Here is a 21,630-nt window from a genome sequence, read left to right on the forward strand (position 1 = left end):
GACCAGTGAATGGGATATAACCACCTCTTACTAATCGCCTACATATTAATAAAATGACTATGACTATTTAAAAACGACAATAGAAGTGACTTTAAAAACCAAATTTGCCACGTGGCTTACATTTATGTTCAATGATGTTTGCTGAGCTGACACATCACATAACAAGACAAAGTTAAAAAAGAAAATTCTACATTACCAACTAGTTAAATAGCTGTTTCATACCTCTGATTTGTTATTCTCCAATCTGTTATCACAGCTATCAGCGAGTAACAGGAGCACTGTTGCTGAATGCACAAACGTAACTTTACTTTAACTGTTTACTCTTCCCTGGTGGGTTGGTCAAATGGCTGTGATTGGCTGGATGACTGTTCAATTAATCTAACTTGACCAATAGGTTTTTCATGTATGGGAAACTCAGTTTTGTTTCATCAATGACTACCTCAGGAAAAAGTGGTGGGTGAAAAATATGTTTCTGTGAAAGTGCGGGTTTTACAACACCCGTAACACCCACGGCTGCGACGCACCTGCCTTAAATATTAACGAAAGTAAAAGTGTTTTTTGTTTGTTTGTTTGTTTGTTTTTTATCTTGTTCACACAAGATACTATATTGTGTGGAGATCCTGCTGTGGTCAGTTGCAGCGCTGCATGTGCTCTCTCACTGAGGCTAAAACTGAAATTCATCACCTTCTAGTGTACTGTGGTCCTAAAAGGCTTCTAGCACAAAGTGAGTGATGTCTGCACTGTGCACATCCAATATTTCACCTGTTTTACGAGGAAGAGCAATTAAATGAGTTAAAAACATGCAAACCAAAAACTTCTCTGATTTAACCCTTTACTGAATCATAGTCTCTCTGGGTTAAAGAAAGAAGGATGCCCCAATACAAAAATACAGCGGTAGGCTACTACTGAGGAACTATGGTAGATTAATACAAACATATAGTTGGATAAACTCACAAATGATAGAGAAATATATGTCACTGTGGGAAAAAAAGAAAATATGAAATATTACAGTGATGTTGATATAAAGAAAGCTCATTGTAAATGTACTAAACTCTACCAGATCTGCCAAAACAAGAATATATTGTATAGGGCTTGTCATTATTTTAATAGCCCTTCAAGGCGTTTTGCGTTCATTTTTCACAGTAGTTGAACAATATGATGCAAGGCAAGTCATTTTCAAAAAGTTACTTTAGCATGATATTTTCATGACCATTTCGGATAGTCATAGCCTCCTCTAGCCTCTTAATAGCGCAGCCTATGCTTTTTTTGCTAAAAAAAAAACAGCTTCCTGCTAGACCTGCAAACAATACTGATGAGAGTGATAAGAGTGAAGCAAAACAGTAACGTTGAGGGTCGTAAAATCAAAACAATAAGCCGAAACACGCTCAAATGCTCCACAGAGCTAACTCAGGTGCTCAATTATGCAAGTTTGTCACTACAAGCGACTCCTTTAACATTATACATAGTTTGACCCATTGTCAATGTAAACATATTGATTTGTGCAGCTTTAAAGACAGCAGTGATGGACTCATTACATAAACTTGATGTTATAAAACTTAAAATATGCTGAGATCCCATGATTTCCTGTTGACAGAGTTTATATGTTCACATACTCATGTTCAGAGGACTTGAGGGTGAGCAGTGTTTTTCCTTTCAGATGGGAGAAAACATTAACTGCTCTGCTGTACATCTCATAGTCAGTCAGTTGGCTTTACTAAGGGACCTTTTGTGCCATGCCAAAGACCTTTGCATGTAGTTTCTCCAAATAACCCATAAAAAACATAGTATCACAGTAAGTCTAGTTGCTTGTGTGTTTCTCAAGAAACACCATATTAATACTGGAGGAGTCTTAACATAACCCTTCTGCTGTCATGTAAGGTTAACATCAGAAATGAGCACTGTTGCTCTGTAAAGGAATGCAGTATTTATAATAGAATAATCTTGTCTTAAGAAATGAAGCAGAGTAGGATTTACTATCACTGCTTACCCAAAGCCACCAATTATTCACTATACTGCTCACTTTAAAATCATAAGATGTCTTTTCTCTTTTTACAGTAATAATCTCATAATAAGTTCTCGTTAAATAATGGTGACAAATGGGCTTTGCTTTTAGCAAACAGCCTAAAGCTCATTTACTTGAAAAGATCCAGCCTGGAAATGAGGTTTTACTACCATAAGGAATAGAGAAGAAAACCTCCTGTAATGTTAAGTAAATCAGTAAACTGTGTTTGAATTATGCCACATACAAGAGGATGATTGGCATAAATAAAGGTACAGTTTAAATGAACTACAGATTACTTTTATCTGATAGATGTTTCCTCGTAAAAAGGGGAAAACAAATATATATCATTGTTCAAAAATGTGTAAATACGTAAGAGAGAAAGAACTGGAGTTGGAATCACAGAAATAACGCTTGTAACTAACATTACTTTGACAGAGAGGTAGTCAGTGCTATTATTCATTGTAATTACAACTGGTTGCAGATGATTCCATCTTGTCACCATCTTGTCAAATACAGTGATTTAATAAAACAACCCTATGTCCTGTAAGCTAAAGGAATTTGCTTACATATCCGAATCATCTTGTAAAATGGAATCACTTCTCATTTTTAAGTACAGAATAGGCAATTTCAAGTAGGGCACACATATTTTTATTCAAGTTGGATACATGCCTCTTTCATAGTGAATCCTTAAAAATACTTTACTGCCTTCAATTAAACTTTTTTAATCAATTAGTTCTTCTAGAGAAACTGATGTTCTGTTCCTTGTTAAAAAACAAACAAAAACACATCGTCAAAAAGTCAACAAACAGAACTATCTTTCATATAAACTTTGTCCTTCAGGTCAGTCCCCTCTAAACTTTTTTTTTTTAGTCATGTCTTTTCTATATCCTGTTGGACATGATCCTCGTGTTGAGTTTTCTGAAAAACGACCTGCTTTTGGACAGTTTAAGCTTCTTCTTCCAGTCCTTGTTTTTTTTCTGGTAAACACTGTCCCAGCTGTCCTCCTCCTCATCTCCCACCCAAGGTACCCAGGCACCTCCATTCAGGTGGGGGTCCGCCCGTGGGTCCTCTGATGGGTACCGTACTGGCACTGCAGTGCGGTTGTAGTACACCAGTCTGACCAACAACTCTTTGACAACGTCTGGTCTCTGCTCAGAAAGGTCCAAACGTTCATAGGGGTCTCTGGAGATGTTGAAAAGCCATACTGATTTCTGGGGTTCAGTGTGCCTCTCCAGGTTCCACCAGCTGCCGGGGAAACCAGGAAGCATCTGTGGTGGTGTCCAGTCTCCATAACCAGGGTCTCCTGTCAGGAGTTTCCAGTCTCCAGCTCGTATGGAGGCCTGCACGGCTGTGTTCCAAATCCCATATCCTTTCTGCAGGGAGCCACTGCGAGCATGGTTATACAGAGGGTCAATGTTGTGGAGAATCTCCAATCTGGGTGATTCCTTCCCCTCGCTGATGGCTTCCCAAACATCATACCCATCCACCCCCTCAGTCAGGGACTCATTGCCACCTGCTAATCCCACCAGTGTTGGGTACCAGTCAGTGATGTGTATCAGGGCTTTACTCACCCTCTTCTTCTTCCTCAACAGAGGGCTGTGGACAAACCCCAAACCCCGGACGCCGCCTTCCCAGTAGGTGCCTTTACGTCCTCTGAGTGGCCAGTTACTGCCACCAGATAAAGGCTGGCCACCGTTGTCAGTCGAGAAGATGATGACACTGTTCTGGTAGTAACCATACTTGCGGAGGGCGTATGTTATGTTCCGAACCGCCTCATCTACCGTTGAGACCATAGCAGCATACTTCCTGCGGGCCACGTTGCCCAGCTCGCGGTATGGATAGATGTACTCCCGGGGGGACTGCAGGGGTGTATGGACAGCTTGGAAGGATAGGAAGATGAACAGCGGCTGGGACTGAGGATCATGGGTTGCCAGAATCTTACGGACTCTTTGTGTATACAGATGGGTGGAGTACTTACCCCTCTGACCCCAGGCTACCGTCTCCCCCTCATGGAGGTCGAAGCCACACAGCCCAGGGCCATCACAGGAGTCGTAGGTGTAGTAGTTCACACTTCCTGTTAAGGAGCCAAAATATGTGTCGAAGCCACGGCGAGTGGGCAAGCACTCCTTCTTGTAGAAGCCCAGGTGCCACTTGCCTAGCATGTGGGTTGAGTAGCCGAGCTCCTGAAGCCTCTGGGGAAGGGTGACGTGGTCAAAGGGCAGGCAGTTAGGCTGGCGGGGCCGGATGATAGAGTGCTGCAGGCCGGTGTGAATTTGGTACCTGCAGAGTTAATGATTAAGATTACTATCAGAGGGACAAATGTGTTATTAATAATCTGATCTAACAGATGATCAGATATAGTAATAACACACATAGAGGGATGGGAGGGAGAGTAAGATTGCTCCCATTTCCTCCATCAACTTCATGTGTAATCAACCTGTTGAGGAAAATCCAAAGCTTTCTTTAACATGGTATCATGTTGTTTCTACTTATTCTAGGAGGATATTAAATGATAATCAACCAAAAAAGTGATTGTAAAAGTAAACACATTCCTCTGTGTCATCAGCTCCTAATTGAATGGAAATGCTTGATCAATATTATGCATATTCAGGATGATATTTTGATGATTAAACATTCATTTTCATTCAAATTGGGAATAAGTCAACCTCAAAACAAATTTTAATCGTAGATTTCTGTGTTGGTAAATTTTAGAGTGCATATATCACTTTGGTGTGCAGGTATTCAGGTTACAAGACAAAATAAATTAACATGCTTCATCCATTATCAGATAATACCTACCTATGCACTTCCACTGCAGTTCTCTGATAACAGCTTTCTTTTTTACTCAATGGCACATTTTACTGTACAGAGTGCAGCCATGATGAAACAATGAGTTTACCCAGGTTGTACACACCCTTGATTCGTGTTATAGCTCATTAAAAAGAAATCAATATGTTTAAAATACTGCAGAAGACATTATATATGACGTACACTCAAATAATGTTATTTCATCCCTTTATTGCATATCAAATTGTGCAAAAACTCTATAAATCAAAAACGTATGTAAGTTATTTTTGTAAGTTATTTAAAATATGTGAGAACTCCAGACACCAAGAAGCAATCTGAGGACAAACACTTTACCTGCCGGTGATGAACTGACTGCGGGACGGGGTGCAGATGGGCTGGATGTAATAATTCTCCAGCTTCACTCCGTCCGCGGCCAGCTTATCCAGCGCTGGTGTCCTGATATCAGAGCTGTGATAACCGATGTCGTTGAATCCCTGATCGTCTGTCATGATGAAGATGATGTGAGGAGGCTGCGGGACAGGAGACACGTTGCCAAATGTCTGAACGGGCTCGTTTTCCACCTGATTGGGACTCATCAGGTCCCAGCTCAGGTACCCGAGGCTGAGCAGACTCATCATGGAGAAACCGGTCAGAGCTGTCGTTGCCATCTTCTGACGCTTTCTATTAATCAATCTATCAAACATTCAGTATACTGTCACCAAAGCATTGTGCAGTGAGGTAAACTTCGGGAGAGACGCGCTATCCTCTCATTTGGACTCTCTCTCTTCATGGACTCTTTGCGTGCTTGAATGGCAAGAAGGCAAACTTAACTATGCCGTCAGCTACACCTCCATCCTTAATGTCTCTCCAAAATGCTTCAACCTCCTTTGAAAACATTTTTCTTTCCCTAGTGGTCCCATTAACCCCGCCCATTTGCCTTGCAGCCTCACTGAAATAACATCAGCCCCCTACCACGTCAAAACACACACTCACACTCACACACACACACACACACAGTAATATTTCTATTACATCCAGGTGTTAGAGGTGAGTTTATATCTCACATATCTCTTGTAGTATAAAGTTAACTTATCCAGGCAGTAGGCACTGATGTTTTTTCTATATTTGAATATTATTCTGCAAAATCCTTACACAATCTATCACATTATGCTCCACTCAGTGTAAAAGCAGGTTCAAACATGACCCTTCATTCATGCCATTCATGGTAATTTGATTTCAGTGACCCACATAGCCAACTTTACAAATTACTAGAAAGCAAGAGAAAAAAATCATTCCCATCTGACCTGGTTTAGCCATGAACGACAGAGGGTCTACTTACAGACCCTCACTCAGAAAAACATGGCCTGTCAGGGAGATTTGAGTCTCAGGGCAACTGTGGGGCCCGAAAGACACAATCATGGACACTGTTCCCCGCTACGCTCACAAACACTTTCTTATTATTCCTGCTGTTTCATGACTAATGCATACCTGAGGAGAGAGACAGAGCAGACTTCCCAGACTCTGATAACATCTCCAACCAGGCGTCAAAGAACCACTTTACAAATCATCCAACGGGTCAACAGAAAACAGCAGGACTGCACAGCCTCAGCCACAGCTTCTGTGTGGATTGAAGGCCTTCACAGCTTCTTGTCTGCACCTTCCTCATAATGCAGATTCATTTGGACTGGAAATTGGGGAAGGGGCTGTGGAAAGTTGTGAATGGTAGTTGTGGAAGATAGAAAACAATGAATGTGCAAAATATGAAGGCTACTAATTGATTTTGTTTATTAATCTATACCAAATGGCTTTGGATTTGACACATATAATGCTGTTGTCAGACTGTATAACATTTGATGAACATGAGATGGTCAAGATCAGACCACACACTGAACTCTGACTGAGACATTTGGTCAAACTTCTAGTTTCTTGTGCCTATTATCACAGCAGACCTTCACATTTTTACATGCTAAGCTGTAGCATTTTAAAAGTAAGTAATCTTCCATTTTAAGATGTTGAAAGCCTGTTAATAAATTGAATTATCACAACAATGTAGACTGATGCTGGCACACCACTGGCTGGTGTGACCAAACTCATCCTTTTTGAACTTATGTGGTAATTCAGCCTCCCTCTTACATGTGAAGACGTAAAGATTGTCCATGATAGCACACACAAGAAACTATTTTTTACCATTTTTCACAAACTGTTTGGTGCGAGAAGGCTTCCAGGTTGAGGAACGTCAACAACCATGGCATCACAGGAAACCTCGTACACAATGTCAAACTACTAGAGAAGGCAAGAAATTCTGAAATTCAAGTATTTTCCACCCCTACAGACAGAATCTGTTAATTCCAACTATGATACACTTCATGGGATAAGACAACAAATTCAAACAAAGCTCATATTGTGTAATATGATCCAAGCATGAGATATTGATTGTGTAAAGGCTCTACTATTTTCATCAAATTTCTGTTCCCTGTGCTTGATGTCAGAATATAATTTTCACTTTAAAGCCTGAATCTGTTTCTCAACACAAGGTCATTGAGGTGAAACATGGTCTGCATATAAAAATGAGATCTGACAAAGTCAGGAGTTGGGCAACACATTTGAAGGTAAAACATACATCACACCTTCTCAAATGTTGATATTGGTCACAGAGAGACTTGTGGGCATGGAGGTGGCCAGGCAGCCAAAGGAAGTATGAGCCTCCCGTAAAGAGCATGAAGCTGTGGCCGGCAATGTTTGCCCAGCAGCAGCAAAGGCATCTTTGCAGCTGGAGCAATGCCGGTCAGAGTGACTGAGTTTAACGCAGGTCAAGCCCAGAAAGGGAGGGAAGAAAAAACGATTGAGGTGCACCTGAAGTTTAACACCCTTATGTTTATTTATGTAGTTTTTTCCTAGATGGAGCAGCTTGGACAGCTTAAGGTCTTTGCAAAAAATCCCACCAAAAACCAGAGAGATGTTGTGCAATCACACTGAGCGACTTGACGTTATTGGTCATGGTGACTTCACAGTATGTCTGAACATCTTGCCAAACAACAACTCAGTGATGTCCTCGGGTGCGTGTAATAACACAGAATCACCGTGGTGGGGAACATATAACATACCTGTGTGTGTGTGTGTGTGTGTGTGTGTGTGTGTGTGTGTTCGTATATTGCCAGGAAAGTAAGAGTCTTCAGGTCTTTGGGCACCCACACTTACGAGATGTGACTCATCTATTTTCTGTTGGTCAGAGGTGCAACTGCAGCAACTCACTGTGTCAACAACAACTGTACTTAGAACCAACACCACAACACAAACAACACACACACTGACTCACACACAAATATTAATAAGCACATACCGGTCATACTCCAAAGACTGAGACGTTGATGCCACAGATTCTTCTCTTTTTTTCAGGCTTTTTGCCTTTATTTGACAGACAATATAGAGACAGGAAATTAGGGAGAGAGAGGGGTATGACATGTAGCGCAGGTCCCCTGGCCAGGGGTCGAGCTGTGGACATTGCAGTTATGTGGTATGTGCCTTAACCGTTAGGCCACCAGGGCGCCCCACCCCACATTTATAATACACTACTTGCATATTCACGTCTCGCATCTGCTAATCCATTTATAACCATATTGTCATGTTGCCAAATCATTCCACTAAGAATTCAACCAGTAACCACAAACTTGTTTGATGACAGTATTTTTGGACAGTTACCTAACAATACACCGCGAGTTAGAATTTGAGTGACCCTTAAATGTTGAATAAACACTGTACTCGGTCTAAGCAGGTTATTTTCAGTTATTTGTTTGTCATAATTTATCTTGGGCTACTGACACAATGTCAAATTGAGCTATGAATAAAAAATATGGAAATTTATTAGCATTCTTGTAAACCGTAGTCGTCTCATCCCAGAAATGGCATGATTCAAACACAGCTAGTGGGTGTTGTTTCAGGTATTTTAAGTCACTCTGCTTTAATGGACCACACACAGTTGCTGTTGTCCCATATGTGACTCAGTGGTAATTAAAGTTTAAAAGATAGGCTAACAGTTTTTCAAGTCTGTCTTAAAACAACAGTCAGGTGCCCATATGAACACTGAAACAGATTTTGCACACTGTAATCATTCCTCCTGTTCATACTGACCATTAGGAGATCCCCTCCAAATGTGCTTACAGTGTAGGTGATGGGGGACAAAATCCACAGTCAGAAACATCTGAAGGTCATATAAGGTTACAACCATCTGAGTTTGTCAAATAAATTCCTCTTTGTGTCTCGACAGACGGTGTTTTCCTGTTCAGCTGAGGCGGAAGGATCCTAACAAAAAGGGGAACTGTTTGGCACTAAAAATACTTTGAAATATTGACTTGATTTGACTAATTTGGACAACTTTTAAATACATGTCTGCACAGAAGGCAGTGGATTTTGTCCCCCACCACTTACATCAAAAGTGCATTATGAGATCTCTTAATGGTCAGTATGAACAGGAGGAATGATTACAGCAAGAAATGTTGTTTCAATGTTCATTTGAGCACCTGACTATCGTTTTAGGGCAGGCTTGAAAAATTCTGGACCTACCCTTTAAAACAGCGGATCACATTCTCAAACCCGTATTCAACTGCTCTTTTCATCTTTTCAATGTCAAGGCAGAATTTATTGTCTGTCTCCCCATATTCAAGTTATACAAGGGAATGAAACTGTGTTATTTCAGTGCTTTACGTTGTATACAACAAGACAGACGAGTAAAAAAACAGTAAAAGAACACACTACACTAGTGAACAAACAACAAAGTGCAAGTGGTATTGAGTAAAGTGGATGATATTCTCTCCTTTACTGTCCTGTGTACATGTGATGAATGTTTTCAGAGCATTTTTCTCAGTGTGCACTGCCGAATAGCTACATCTCATCATTTTCAGATTGAGGTTTTGAGGGGGAAATGATTTTTACTGGCAACCTAAGAAATCCCCAGAGTTGCATGTAACTGTGCTGTGGACATCTGTGGTGTGTTTGTTAGTTATGTGTTAAGCTCCTAATTGATCTAATTTCTTCCAGAGGAAGGGAACAGAGTGTCGTGGAGCATTGGAAATTTAATCAGGCTTCCTTTTCACGGCTGCTTAATTAAAAGTGGATATACAAAAATGCAATCAAAGATCAAAGTGTGGTTTCCTTCAACAGCAGCTCATTATGTTAAGCTGGAGAGGTTCAAGAATTACCTTATCACAAGGCACGGTAGCTTTCACTTCTTGTTCTGTTTCTCGCTGTCAAATCAAGAATTAGCTTTATGAAAAAAAAACAGAAGCAGAGTGTAGGTTTCACCAATTCTTAAACTCCTCACAAACACGCACATATACATTTTTACATCACTTTTTAACCAGGTTTAAGCCTGTTTCTGAGGAACTGTGAGTTAATGAGTTGAAAGGGAAGCAGAGACACGGGGGTGCTGCTGCTGCTGCTCTGTGTCGGTCAGCACCAGATGTTTGGCTTTGGCTAGAGGAAGAGGTGCTGTTACTGAATATGGCTGCTCCCCTTCACCATGAACACTACCTCCTTTCTAATCAACACAGCCCTGCCAGTAAACCTGCACATTACTCCTCCTCTTACCCCAATTTTCTAATCTGAGTAAGACTGGATGGAGGTTTTCTTTTTTCCTGTGTGCCAACTCTGAGCCAAAACCCTTACTTCAATAAAACTGTATTCAGCTTGTCGCCCCTCCACTCTGTATAAAAGTACCTTTGTTTCTAATTCTAGTTTGCTCAATATTCCTTTTTTTACCTGTTATCATCTTTTCAACATCATTTTGTCAACTCAGGGGTACTTTTAGGGACACTCATCACTCTCTCTTAGTTCTGTTTAGTTTAATTTAACAGGTTTCATTGGCATAAATACCATAAATTACAGCCAGACAGTCAATGACTACTGCCCTACAAAGGCAGATAGGAGTGGGCTAACTACAAAAACAAACAGCAAAATGCTTTCATTTTATGCCTTTTACATTTACATTTTGTCATTTGGCAGATGCTTTTGAGGCACGGCAACCAAGAATTAGGGCACAGTGACTCAGAAAGAACTGTAGTGCAAATTCTCAAGTAGCTGACCAGGTACAAATACAATGATTTTTGTGTTTGTTTTGTTTTCTTTAATTAAAGTAAAAAAAACAACTGCAACTAGACAAGTATATAAGAAACAACAAGAAAGAAGTGCAACAATCAAAAAAGCGTTGAAGGGGCTGAAGTGAAATATGGCAAGCCACTTGGCAAATAGTGTTGAGACATTCACAGAAGAGCTGAGTTTTTAGGCGTCTCTTGAATGCAACAAGGAAGTCAGGGGCCCCCTTTAACCAAAGTTGCAATATGACAGCTATGACTTGCAACATGAGATCATTTCCACTTCAGTTTATTTTGAGCCATTTAACCAATAAAAAACCACCATACTTGTGACCTGCGTATTAGCATGCGAACCTCATAAATGTATCTACAATTTGCAAGTGACAGTCATTTGTGAAATGGTAATCATTTCTCCTGTTCATATTGGTCATTAGAATCCACAGCCCTCCTCCTGTGCAAAAATGTATTTAAAAGTTGATCTGAAGCTTAAGACGACCAAATTAGTTAAGTCAAGAAGATATCTTTCAACATTAGAGTCTTTTTAGTGCCAAAGTCCCTTTTTTTGTTACTTTACTTCCACTGCAGCTCAACAGAGAAACACTGTCTGAGGAAACACAAAGAGGGAATTTGATGCTAAAAAGACTGTAAATGTGGCAGATATCCACTTGATATGACTAACTCAGACTGCTGAAGCCTCATATGAGCTTCAGATAAACTTTTAAACGCATTTTTGCATTGACTTTGCAAATGACTTTGTGGACACACTGTGGATTTTTGCCCCCTTCACTTTCATTAAAAGCCAATTTAAAGGGGATCTTTTAATAGTCAGTATGAACAAGAGGAACGATTACAGCAAAGAAAACCTATTTCACTCTTCATACGGGCACCTGACTGTTGTTTTAAGACAGACTTGAAAAATTGTGAACCTATCCTCTAAAGAACATTTTGATACAGTCAGTTAATATCTCCTCCCTCTGCAGCTTTAACATCCATTATGTCCACATTACCAGGTGGGATCTCTTACTGTCGGTGAGGCCAACAGTCTAGGGCTCCCTGACTGAAAGTGTGTTTGACTTGGCTCTGTGGAGCCACAGCAGCACCTGGGCAGGAAGGCAGACATCACTTCATTACATCCCTCCAGCAAAGCCACCTGGATGGACATCTGAAAGGGACTCAATGAACAATTACTATGGGACTGTGTGTGTAAGTGTGTTTGAAATTTCCTTGCAGGGTTGTTGAGCTTTAATTAATGAACTGAGCAGTTATAATTTTTCATATAATGAGGTATTAATGTATCTTAAAGTGTTATACTTTAATCCGTTTTACTACAGTTTTTGTATAGCACAGCTGATTAAATTATAACACTTTGAGAGACAGCATGGACAGGTTGTGACACATTAAAGGTCCCCAATAATAACAGATCTCACGGGCTGTAGTTGTAGGTAATTGCGTGCAGAGTGGGCGCAGATGTGAGCTGCTAAATGCATGGAATGTAAAGTAGATTTATTTCCTGTGAAACAGAGTGCCATTTACAAGGGTAACCTGTACAAATACCCCAGTCACTTTTCCTGCAACATGTCATCAAAGCTAAGGGAAATGTTCTACTTTTTTTTTCTTTTGCTCAAGGATATAAAGACAATCAGCCCTCTCTGTTTTTCTGTCTCTTCCTCTCTGATAACTTGTCTTCACCGTGTACAAAATGCTATTCTACACATATCATTTATTTCATTCAACATATTGTGATGTTTGGAGTAAAATCTAAGCTAAGGAAATATTACATTTCCCATTTTACAAATAGTTATTCTTCCATAAATCCTTGGTGGTCTGTCCCTTCAACACCCTGAGAATGGAAGCTGAGTCAGCCTCATAACCAGCTCGTTGTGCCAAAGCTGTGGTGTGTGTTTGGGGGGTTGTGGAAGATGGTGAAATAAAAATCGGTGAGACCCACTGAGGATTGACGTTGAGTTTGGAATATACACTGCTTTCCTTTTCTGGTTTTGCCCCATGAATGGACTCTTTCAGCCGTTTGCTCTTGCTGACCCTCTGCTTACCCAATACTCTCCTCTAGTTTGACCCAGGGTCTCACCACCAGCTCGCTCAGATCAACTCCCTGGCAGCCTGCTGTGCCCAGAGTAGTTTCTTCCCAAAATCACCAAACCAAAGAAAAAAGCAAAGCCTTTATCCAAATACACCTCAACTGGAGATTGACCCTCTTGGCAGCTTTTGAAAAGTTTCAGATTTATCAATTTAATGTGGTAGTTTGTGAATTATCTGGCTCTGTGGTTCCACTATGTTTTTCCTAAAAGAGAGAAAGAGATTTTTCTACAAAAAAGAGATCCTATAGAGTGACAAGAGAAATAGTAGAAATGGTGACCAGAAGGGAAGACATGGTTATTTTAAGACAGGTTATTTCTTTAAGCGTGAGCCAGTGGTCTGTACTTTCACTCACACACTATTCATTCGCACCTTTTCATGTGTGAGCACAGTCATCATAGTCATAGCTCTCTGAAAAGTAAGCCAAAGCCATTTCTACCTTTCATTTTTGTATCAGAAACACTTTTAACAAACCCCAAAATGATTTTATGGCATCTTTGTCATCAGGGCAGAAGTTCATCTCAAGCTAAGATTAAGATAGAAGTTTGCATTTTTAAATTGCCAATAAACTAAATGTTACAAGCATAACTTAACACTCACTGAAAATCCTGTTTTTGCTGACCTCCAGTGGTTTCACTTCTGAACTTGCTGCAGTGATGTACAGCTGTACTGCAGGACCTCATGACAGACGTGACTGTTAGGTGTGGTTACAGGTGCAACAGGCAGCGCTGCATTTGGCCGTGCTGTTATGCCGGATGTTACATAGCGGCAAGGGCAGGCAAATCTGGTTAAATGTGCAGGTTTCATATTGTAGGTGCAGGTTTCATATTGAGTTGCAGGTATGAAGCTGTTTCTCTCTAAGCTGATAATCAAAGCTTATAATCAAACAGCAGCAAGAGATGTTGTAAACTCTAATTTCATCTGTTCAGAGCCTACAAGTGTTGACAGAGATGGTACAATCACCTTTATACTTGGTTTTGGCCTCTATGTGTGAAATATGTTTTTAATGGTCTTTATGTTTTACAAACCTGTCGGTACATGTGGTATTATATGTTCCACACTAAGCATACAATTTCAGTTGGCATGAGTGGCATGTGAGGTTTTGTGTGCCGACTTGGAATTGAGTGAAACCAGGCCTGACCAGCTTAAACCAGCACTGGGCCAGTTGGGTTTGGAACCGCTTTGACAGAGCACAAATTCTATCCACAGGCTTAAAATGTTCAACCAGAGAGGGCAGTGAAACACTGTCAGCCTAAAAACTAAATGAAATGAGAATCACTGGGAACATCCTCAATGATGAAACTATAAAACCTCTGCAGACAATCCTTAAGAAGCAACCTTGAGGCAGCTGCTTTACCGGCTGTAAGCTACTGCTTATTCACACACAGACACTGCTTCAAGAAGGCTACACTCATACCGCCAGAAATACAAATCAGATACTTATTTTTCTCTTTCAATAAAATCAGACTCCCTCAGGGGGAAATAGTAGGCCTTGATTTGTCTGTTCTTAGATGTCTGTATGGTTTCCTGCCTGGGATAGTGACTGAGGTGAAATTCAGCTAAAATTGACCAAAATTATAGAAAGTTATGTGCAGGTATAAAAACAAAGATGTGGAGAGAAAAGAGTCTTTGTCGGTTGGTCTGAATGGCTCAATATAATATTGGGGGTGGGGGTGGGGGGGTAATATTTGGCTTATAAAAGCAAAATAGGTAAAAACACAGTTAAAACCACTGTACAGGAAACTGTGAGGGACTACAAAAAGACTGCCGTCCAACATTAACAACTTGATATGGTATTTAATATTAGCAGGGAAGGCCTCATTTGAATAATAAATATTATATATGGACCATACAGGCTGCAGGCTGTGGCATGGACTAAGTTGAGGTTGTGTCACGGAAGTATTTGGCAGTACTACATGTTCCATGATGCATTGCGGCGGCAAACCGAACGACATCCTGAGTTCAAAGTTCATCCTGCTAACATGCGTGTTTTAGTGGAGTGGCAGTGACTGCGTGCAGTATTTATCTGTCCAGATTTACTATGAAAGTACCTTTAGTCGTTGATTTCGTGTGTTTATTATCTGCTATGTGTCGAGTATGTCCGTGAACGCATCAAAACACGAGCTGATCCAGCTGATCCACCGCCATTTGAAGGAGCATGGTTTCCACTCAGCTGCAGATGAGCTTCAGAGGCACAGCCCACAGGTTAATACAGTCCACACACACACACACACACACACACACACACATATATATGACTGGTATACGTCAGAGATACTTAGTGTGGAGCATGAATGTAACTTAGTGTAATTTATGGAGTTTGCAACAATGTTTCAAATGCTGCACATCAGGGTGACACTTTGGAAAAATGCAAGAATCCAAGTGATCAATAACCGGGGAAGTTGTTTCCTAGTTCTTAGACTCTCTGTTAGACTATCACCTAATGTTGACTTAACACTTAAAACTGTTGCCACAAGTTGAACTTCAAGTCTTCCACTTCTGACATTGCTAAAATTATATTTTGACCAGGTAAATATGCTCACTTACACTCTTAGATACGTTGTTTTCCAACCACCAGGTTTCTTATTCTTTTAACCAGTTGTTTCTTTTCTTATGTGCATTCATGTTTTGTTGGGAAAGTGCCTTCACTTTGGTGAAGCTGACCCATATTAGTTAATAGCCAACATTGAATTCATTATGAGATGTGTATACACTGCCTTGTCTTAGACCTCTGAATCACTGCACATTTACTTCTTTCTCAGGGTTATTATCAGACTAGTGCTAGTACTAGTGTGTACATTTATTTCAAATAAAAATGTAATTAAAACTGAATGTTGGATTTCTCTGAAAACTAAAAGATTTTTTGGCATTATACTGTTATGTCAATAGGCTTAGTTTATGACATAGCCTACATATAGCTAAATCTGATCTATTGTAGATCAGTAAAGAGATTGCAGGGCTCCCCTGGGTGGGTCACAGAGCCATTGCAGGTTGGGCCCACATGACCAAATGAAACTAAAGTTTTAACTAGTCAAACACAAGTATAACTAATAAAATTATTGATTGCTGCATTGCAATAATTGCTTTAACAGAGACTTCTTCAATGTGATTGTTGTGTGGACTCCAGGAAGACTAGCAAATACTTTGTGGAAGCTTATGGGGATCCAAATAAAGAATAAAGATTAGTCCCTCATGCTTTTCCTGTTAGTCAGAATATCCACTATAAGAAACCTCCATGAATCTGAATTCATTTGATAATGATAAAGAAACAAGAGTGCTCGGAGGAACTGGTGAAACAGTGGATGTTCTAATAATATAATAACTATATGTTTTTTGTTTAATTTTCCGCAGGGGGACACAAAAATATCTGCATCATTACTGGAAATCTATAGTTCGTGGTTAAAGTGAGTATGGTTTCTGAGAAATTTGATTCTGTTTGTATTGCTGACATGTACACCAAATATTGTTTCTATCCCTGATAGTGACTCAAAAAACAAAAGGCCACTTGACTCGGCAAAGCACTCTACTGCGACTACAGGTATGACCGCTTCTTTCCCAAAACTGACTTTAAAAACTAAGTATTCATTTCCTCCACTTTGTCCATCTTTGAACTATTGAAAGGATTTCTTGTGTGTATGTGATGCAATGCTCCTCGGTCTTGTTTTTGTTATTTACTTGAAAGTTTATGGAATACATTTCTTTTTTCTATTTTCATCTTACACCTGCACCAGCCACCTCCAATCAGACTCAAGCTGAGGATGACAGCAGCTCGGACAGCGAGGAGCTGAGTCAGAGTCTACTGCCACAGGTGACATGCAGAATAAAACATGTTACACTGCGTGAATGAATTATGATGTTGTTTTCAGTGTGAATGCTCGCACATTGCTACCACTGATGGTAACAAAAGGTCAGATTTATCCTTATTTATCTTGATTTTACAGACTCCCTCAGCTTCTAGTACAAAACTAGCTCCAACAACCCCAGTCAAACCAGTGGCAGCAGCATCTCCAAACAAAAAGAAACCATTGAGCCCAGTCAAACCTGTAACTGCAGCCCAAGGGGAGTCCAGTGATAGCACTGACATATCAGAGAACGAAGAGAATACTCCAACTGTTGTAAGGCGGTCTTATCAGTAACTACAGTATCTTTATCTTTATGGTACATTTCAAAGTGAATAACTTTAGGCTGCTGCCACAGGAAGCCTGAGTTCATATTTTTCTTGTAAATTACAAGCAAACATTTTGTCTTGTTTTATACATACCTACAGACATCAGCATCAACAGTGACACCAGTGAAGCAGAAACAGAAATCAACAGCCAAGGCAGTAAAATCTGGTAAAAACTTACCTGAAAAAGCTACAAAGAAGCAACCTGACAAGAAAAATCACAAGAGCAGCAAGAACACAGTCGGCAAAAACGAAGCTTCAGCTAAGGTCTGACTAATCATTGTGTTTTACTGTCTTCTTGTTCTGTTTTAAATCTGCATTTTTATTTATCTGATGCTTATTAAACCAAAGGCTGCAATTACTCCAGAGACTAAAGCTGCTGCCGTTTCTCCTCAGGTCAAAACTCCCAAGAAGAAAGGCGGCGTCACCTCTGAGCAGAACACTCCAGCTGCTGCAACAGCTGGAAGAGCACCCTCTGTTGGTATGTGTTGACAACAAACGTTACAGAGGAGGTAAAAATGAGAGTTTGTTGGAGTATTTAAATAGACCTTCAACCCTTTCTCCTACTTTTGGGGTCTAGCCAAGCCAGCCACACCGAAGAAGAAGAAGGAACCTGCAAAAAAGGCAGAGACGCCAAAAAAGAAGGTTAGTGTATATTTAACATTAATTTATACACATAACTTTTGAGCATGGCTTTATGAGCCAGTGAGATTAATGTTCTTTAAGTTTACTAAGGTGGCTGTTTTGGGTTTTTTTTTTTTTAGTTGGTGCCAGCAAAAAGGAAAAAGAGTGAAGAAAATGCTGTAAAGGCAAAGAAATCAAAGACTAAAGACAAGGTCGCGGCTGCTGGTGGAGATAGTTCAGACTCTGACAGTAGTCTGGATGTAGAGAAATGGAAGAGACTGCTCCTACAGATGACAGGTAGGTATGTGTGTTGTGTGAGAGAGAGAGAGAGAGAGACACACACACAGAGCACATTGTATGTATAAAGGTTTTGGATGAGGTGGTCAGAGTTTCCAACAGTTTCCAACTCTGTCTGTAGGTTCAGATAGTTTGAATGGTTTGGAGATATTTGCGTAGCCAGTACACAAGGATTGTGAACAATTTTAATAAAACAAATTGCAATAAAATACACTTACAACAGTCAACTGTCTCCACATAAATAGAAGGAAACTGTTCAAATTGTGGTCTGTGGATAATTTTGAATTACCACATCTTTCTACTTGGAAAAAGATGTTGCTTTTGAGTCTTTGAAGCATTATTTTTTGTCGCTTTGCACACCACAAACCAAATCCCACTGCAGAAGGGTGGGCTAGACTTAATATTTCCAAAGTCCTGACAGTCTGAATGGACTTCAGGTAGAATTCCAGGTGAAAGGAAAAGCAAGAGCAATTACAGTTTTGGGAATACCATTTACTCCTTTCCAAATTGGAAAGAGAAAGAATGAAGGGTGGAAAATGCAGGAAATGATGGGAGATGAAAAGACAGGGAGAGCTGGGTCTTCTCATTTAAAGGGAGAAAGACAACCACCAGACAGGACAGCACCACCCATGAACAACCTCACCACGGAAAATGGTGATTTCATACAAACAGCTTGTGTACAGTAGCTGTGTGCATTGCCGCTGATGTTTTCTTTGAAGCGTTTGTGCCACCTAGACATGTTTGTTCAACGTCTAAACCTTGTTTTCTCTGTCCACAGATGCTGACATAGCCAAGATGGACACCATCAATGCTTTGGACTCCTCTTCACCCACAAAGAAGAGAGTCAGGAAACCTCGGGCCAAAGCGCCGGCAAAAACTGACACTCTCGTTAAACAGAATAATGAGACGGTTGAAAAGAATGGGGAGGTGGAGGAGAAAGCTGCGAAAGAGACACCAAAAACAGATAAACTCAAGAAGAGCTGGCCAAAAAAGACATCACCTGTGGATTCCTCCGCTACCCCGAGCCAAGAGCAAAACCTGAACACTGCAGAGGAAAGAGCAGCAATGTCCACTCTCTCTCCGTCAAAGAAAGAGAAAAGGAAAGTTGTGACTCCCAGTGAGGAAAAAACTGATGAGACAACGTCTGAGCCCAAGAAGAAGAAGAAGAAAAAGGAAAAGGAGGCATCTGAAAACAAAGTGGAAGAGAATCTAAATGAGACTGGGGAAGATGGAAAAGAAAAAGACAGCAAGAAGGAGAAGAAAAAGAAGAATGAAGTCATTGAGGCAGAGGAGAAGAAAAAGAAGACAAATAAAGATAACAAGAAGACTGACACTCAAGAAGAAATGATAAAAAAGAACGATATTAAGGAAATTTCAGAGCCAATAGTAAAAGAAAAGAAATCCAAGAAGAAGAAAAAGGAGACAGCTGATAGTGAGGAGATTTTAGAGCCAATATTGGAAGAAAAGAAAGAAAAGAAGAAGAAAAAGGAGACGGCTGATAGTGAGGAGATTTTAGAGCCAATATTGGAAGAAAAGAAAGAAAAGAAGAAGAAAAAGGAGACGGCTGATAGTGAGGAGATTTTAGAGCCAATATTGGAAGAAAAGAAGAAGAAAAAGGAGACAGCTGATAGTGAGGAGATTTTAGAGCCAATATCGGAAGAAAAGAAAGAAAAGAAGAAGAAAAAGGAGGCAGCTGATACTGTGGAAAACTCAGAGCAGACAGCTGAAGAAAAGAAAGCAAAGAAGAAGAAAAAGCTCATTAATAGTTTGGAAAATCCAGAACAAGCAGTTGAAGAAGAGAAAGAAAATTCAGAGCAGATAGTTGATGAAAAGAAAGCAAAGAAGATGACAGAAATGGCTGATAGTGAGGAAAATCCAGAGACAATTTCAAAAGAAAAGAAAGCAAAGAAAAAGAAGAAAAAGGAGAATCCTGATGAAGAGAATTCTGAGCAGATAGTTGAAGAAAAGAAAATTAAGAAAAAAAAGGACAAAGCGGAACATAATGAGGAGATGTCGGAGCAGATAGTTGAAGAAAAGAAAATTAAGAAAAAAAAGGACAAAGCTGAACATAATGAGGAGATGTCGGAGCAGATAGTTGAAGAAAAGAAAATTAAGAAAAAAAAGGACAAAGCGGAACATAATGAGGAGATGTCGGAGCAGATAGTTGAAGAAAATACAACAATGACAAAGGAAATGCCGGAGCAGGTTACCGAAGTAAAGAAGAAAAAGAAAAAGGCGTTATACAATTCAGCTGACTCAGAGCAACTACCTCCATCCACCCCTGAGACACCGAGTACTCCAACAGAGAAGAAGAAAAGTGAGTAGATAAAATCATGACGAATTACGGGTTTCGTAATCTTGGATTCACTTTTTACATTTTTCATTTCCACAGAAAAAAGCAAATTGAGACCGGCTGAGATCCCAGAAACACCTTCAGTTTCTGTCCAAGATGACACCGCAACACAAACACCGTCAAATGACACCCAGAAACAGGTATCACAGTGCTGTAATCTGCTCCAGAAAACAAAAAGTTGTCAAATAAGAATAAGATGTGATGATTTTTGAGTTGCTCAGATCACTTCATTCACTGATTTTTCTATAATTTTTCACAGAAAAGGAAATCTTTGAAGATCTCAGAGTCGTGAAGCTGCTGCTTCCCTGCTGAGCCATAGAATAAAGGCAACAAATCCTATTTCTAATCATATATTAATGGTTAGAAAGATCACTGAAAGCTGTTAAGAGAAATGGACATTTTTAAAAATCTATTTTGGTACATTTTTACATTTGTATCTTTTTCATTTGTTTTATGTGTTTACCCACTAAGCGTGTTATACCGCCGCTGTCTTTTACTTAATGTTTTATATGTTAATTGTCATTTTAATGGTTTGAATACAGTATATAAAAGGGATTATGACTGATTTTTTGATGGAATGGATGATCCCTCGATGATATTTGTTTTCAAAGTGAAATTCAGTCATTGAATGGAGAGATGTCTCCTTTAAGCACATTCTCGTTCAGTCTCAGGAATTTCTCCCATGATGGTCCTCAATCTTAATTTGTTATCTATATACATTTATTAACCCAGCATGAAAGATAAAGACTTGTTAAAGAAAAGAAAAGGCTACATCGCAACATTTTTTGTCCAGTTTTTTTATTTATTCAAAAATAATGTGGAAAAAATTGCCTATTTTGGTGTTGGTCTGTGAAGAGCATGTTTCAAACTAACTTTTTTACATGTTTGATATGACTTTCATACATGCATTGTACAATATGCTTTTAATACAAATTAAACTTGATAGTTTTGTAAATCCTCTGGTTTACCTGAAGTCTGTTATCATGGACAGAGATAGATTCATACCCGTGTGATAATAAGGACGTGTCTCTGCCAGGTGTGTCCGCTAGATGGCGCTGCAGCATCTGGGGGAGGTCAGACTAAAAACACTGAAGAAGAACTTAATTTTGTGTTTTGCACATATGGGAACCAAATGTGACGTTACAGTAATATCTTCCTCAGTGAAAGTAGTGTTGAATAGTTTGAACCACTGACTGTATATAAAGTCCCGCCCCCTCCATAT

General features: G+C 39.8%; 2 protein-coding genes across 5 annotated transcripts; one reads left to right on the plus strand and one right to left on the minus strand.

Moving 5' to 3' along the window:
* Positions 1-2,660: 2,660 nt before the first annotated feature.
* Positions 2,661-5,659, minus strand: arsia (arylsulfatase family, member Ia). Of its 2 annotated transcripts, XM_042419175.1 has the most exons (3): positions 5,144-5,659; positions 3,981-4,282; positions 2,661-3,881 (listed from the first exon to the last, which is right to left on the minus strand). In XM_042419175.1, the coding sequence occupies exons 1-3, from the start codon at positions 5,491-5,493 to the stop codon at positions 2,884-2,886; spliced, it is 1,650 nt and encodes a 549-aa protein (XP_042275109.1). In that variant the 5' UTR covers positions 5,494-5,659; the 3' UTR covers positions 2,661-2,883. The 2 variants fall into 2 exon arrangements, with proteins under 2 accessions (XP_042275109.1, XP_042275108.1); XM_042419174.1 differs by having other exon boundaries at positions 2,661-4,282.
* A 9,254-nt stretch (positions 5,660-14,913) lies between these two features.
* LOC121901743 (DNA ligase 1-like) lies at positions 14,914-21,363 on the plus strand. 3 transcript variants are annotated; one of them, XM_042418674.1, is made up of 13 exons: positions 14,914-15,174; positions 16,321-16,373; positions 16,452-16,507; positions 16,701-16,777; positions 16,911-17,084; positions 17,237-17,401; positions 17,531-17,615; positions 17,715-17,779; positions 17,899-18,055; positions 18,834-19,543; positions 19,673-20,372; positions 20,448-20,548; positions 20,668-21,363. In XM_042418674.1, the coding sequence occupies exons 1-13, from the start codon at positions 15,067-15,069 to the stop codon at positions 20,698-20,700; spliced, it is 2,484 nt and encodes an 827-aa protein (XP_042274608.1). In that variant the 5' UTR covers positions 14,914-15,066; the 3' UTR covers positions 20,701-21,363. The 3 variants fall into 3 exon arrangements, with proteins under 3 accessions (XP_042274608.1, XP_042274607.1, XP_042274609.1); XM_042418673.1 differs by having other exon boundaries at positions 18,834-20,372; XM_042418675.1 differs by lacking the exon at positions 16,911-17,084 and having other exon boundaries at positions 18,834-20,372.
* The last annotated feature ends 267 nt before the right edge of the window (positions 21,364-21,630 follow it).

This window comes from Thunnus maccoyii, chromosome 8, assembly GCF_910596095.1.
Source record: "Thunnus maccoyii chromosome 8, fThuMac1.1, whole genome shotgun sequence".
NCBI lineage: Eukaryota > Metazoa > Chordata > Actinopteri > Scombriformes > Scombridae > Thunnus > Thunnus maccoyii.